The 1,435-nt window shown below is 42.4% G+C and overlaps 1 protein-coding gene across 1 annotated transcript in view; it reads left to right on the top strand.

The window, feature by feature from the left end:
• Positions 1 to 360, top strand: part of LOC101861398 — a gene marked incomplete at both ends in the record, with an annotated part of 10,964 nt that extends 10,604 nt beyond the window's left edge. The window contains 1 exon segment of the mRNA XM_013089254.2: positions 81 to 360. Within this exon segment, the coding sequence (XP_012944708.1) occupies positions 81 to 360 (280 nt within the window).
• Between the last annotated feature and the right edge of the window lie 1,075 nt (positions 361 to 1,435).

The raw sequence follows: 1,435 nt of genomic DNA, 5'->3' as shown, positions 1-1,435 counted from the left end.
ACACACCCCTCACTCTCTCTCACACACACACACACACATCTCACTCTCACTCACACACATATCTCATTTCCCCCACCCAGGCTCATCGTTTGCCGTACAAATCAACGTCACCGATCCCTTAGGCCACACCCCCACGCTATGCCACGCCCCTCCCCACGTGCCACGCCCCCTGGGGCTCAGCTTCCGGTACAGGCCTGATGACGTCAGAAACGTGACAGCTTCCGGTGGCGGAGGGGAACAGGTGTTGGTGAGGTCCCGGTGGTGTAGTAGAGAGGGCCTTTTCATCGTCACTGAGGATGACCAGGCGATACGGGTTCGAATCTTTTCCAAGTCTGGCTACGTGATGGGTGTGTCGCTGCCCGTGCAGGTGAGCTGGGCCAGACAGAGGAGATCTGGCATCTGTGTTTGTCGCGGCCGCGATTTTTGGTATTTTTGGTCCGCGAATCACGACTGCAATTTTTGTATTTAAAAAAACAGCAAACAAAAACAACGACAACAACTACAAACAAACAAAAACACCGCCGGGGAATAAAAAATATAAAAAAAGGATTAAAAAATTAATAAAAATCGAAAAAAAAGAAAAGAAACCGAACCTCTTTACACTTTCCTACTTTTGGAAAGAAAGTTTATTTTCACTTCCTCTTCACTTGACACCACGTTAATTTGTTATTTTCCTGTGGTGAAGATAAGGACGGTACATATGTATTATTCTGTTTCTCTCTTATTTACTGTCCCTCTTTGGTGCGTTTTAATTTGTTTGTGCGCTAATTATTTGTGCTGTTATTGTTCTGATGTGTTGTTTTTCTTTTTGTGTGTGTTTATATGGCGTAATGTCATTTAATTTAATGTAGTTCCTACCTTTAAAAAAAAAATGTGTTATGTTCGAGCGTGTCTCCACCAAAACCGAATACTGACACTGGCACGCCCCTTGTGTGTGATTCCATAATTTACATTTAATATCCCGCACTTTTTCTTGAATTACACACATTTATGGTTAAAACAGCCAATCTTCGGATAGGTGGACACACGCCCTTATTTGTTAATTTTTGTGGTTGTTTGTGTGCTGTTCTGATTTTGATTTCATTCTGTTGGGAAACCTTTATTTTTCACGTTTTTAGACTCTGTGTGGCAACAAATGATCTTCTGGATGCTTGAAACAGAACACAAGAAATACTGGTGCTTTGGATACAGTTACCTCTATAAACTTATTGCTATATATACGTCGTCACAGAGAGTTGAAAGTTTGGAAATCAATAGCGACTTTAATGACAACTTTCGCCATTTTTTGTGGCAACTTTTGGACAAAATATGGCAATAGACGCAGATGCTATGACATTTGATCATGTGTGAAGATTGATCTGGTGAGCGGTTCCTTTTGTTTTTGTCCATGTCCATAAGCGACGTAAAACTTTTGACCTCCTCCCCCCCCCCCCCC

Source organism: Aplysia californica, unplaced genomic scaffold (assembly GCF_000002075.1).
Source record: "Aplysia californica isolate F4 #8 unplaced genomic scaffold, AplCal3.0 scaffold00910, whole genome shotgun sequence".
NCBI lineage: Eukaryota > Metazoa > Mollusca > Gastropoda > Aplysiida > Aplysiidae > Aplysia > Aplysia californica.
Note: the sequence above shows the minus strand (reverse complement) of the source record. Positions and strands in the feature narration are given on the sequence as shown.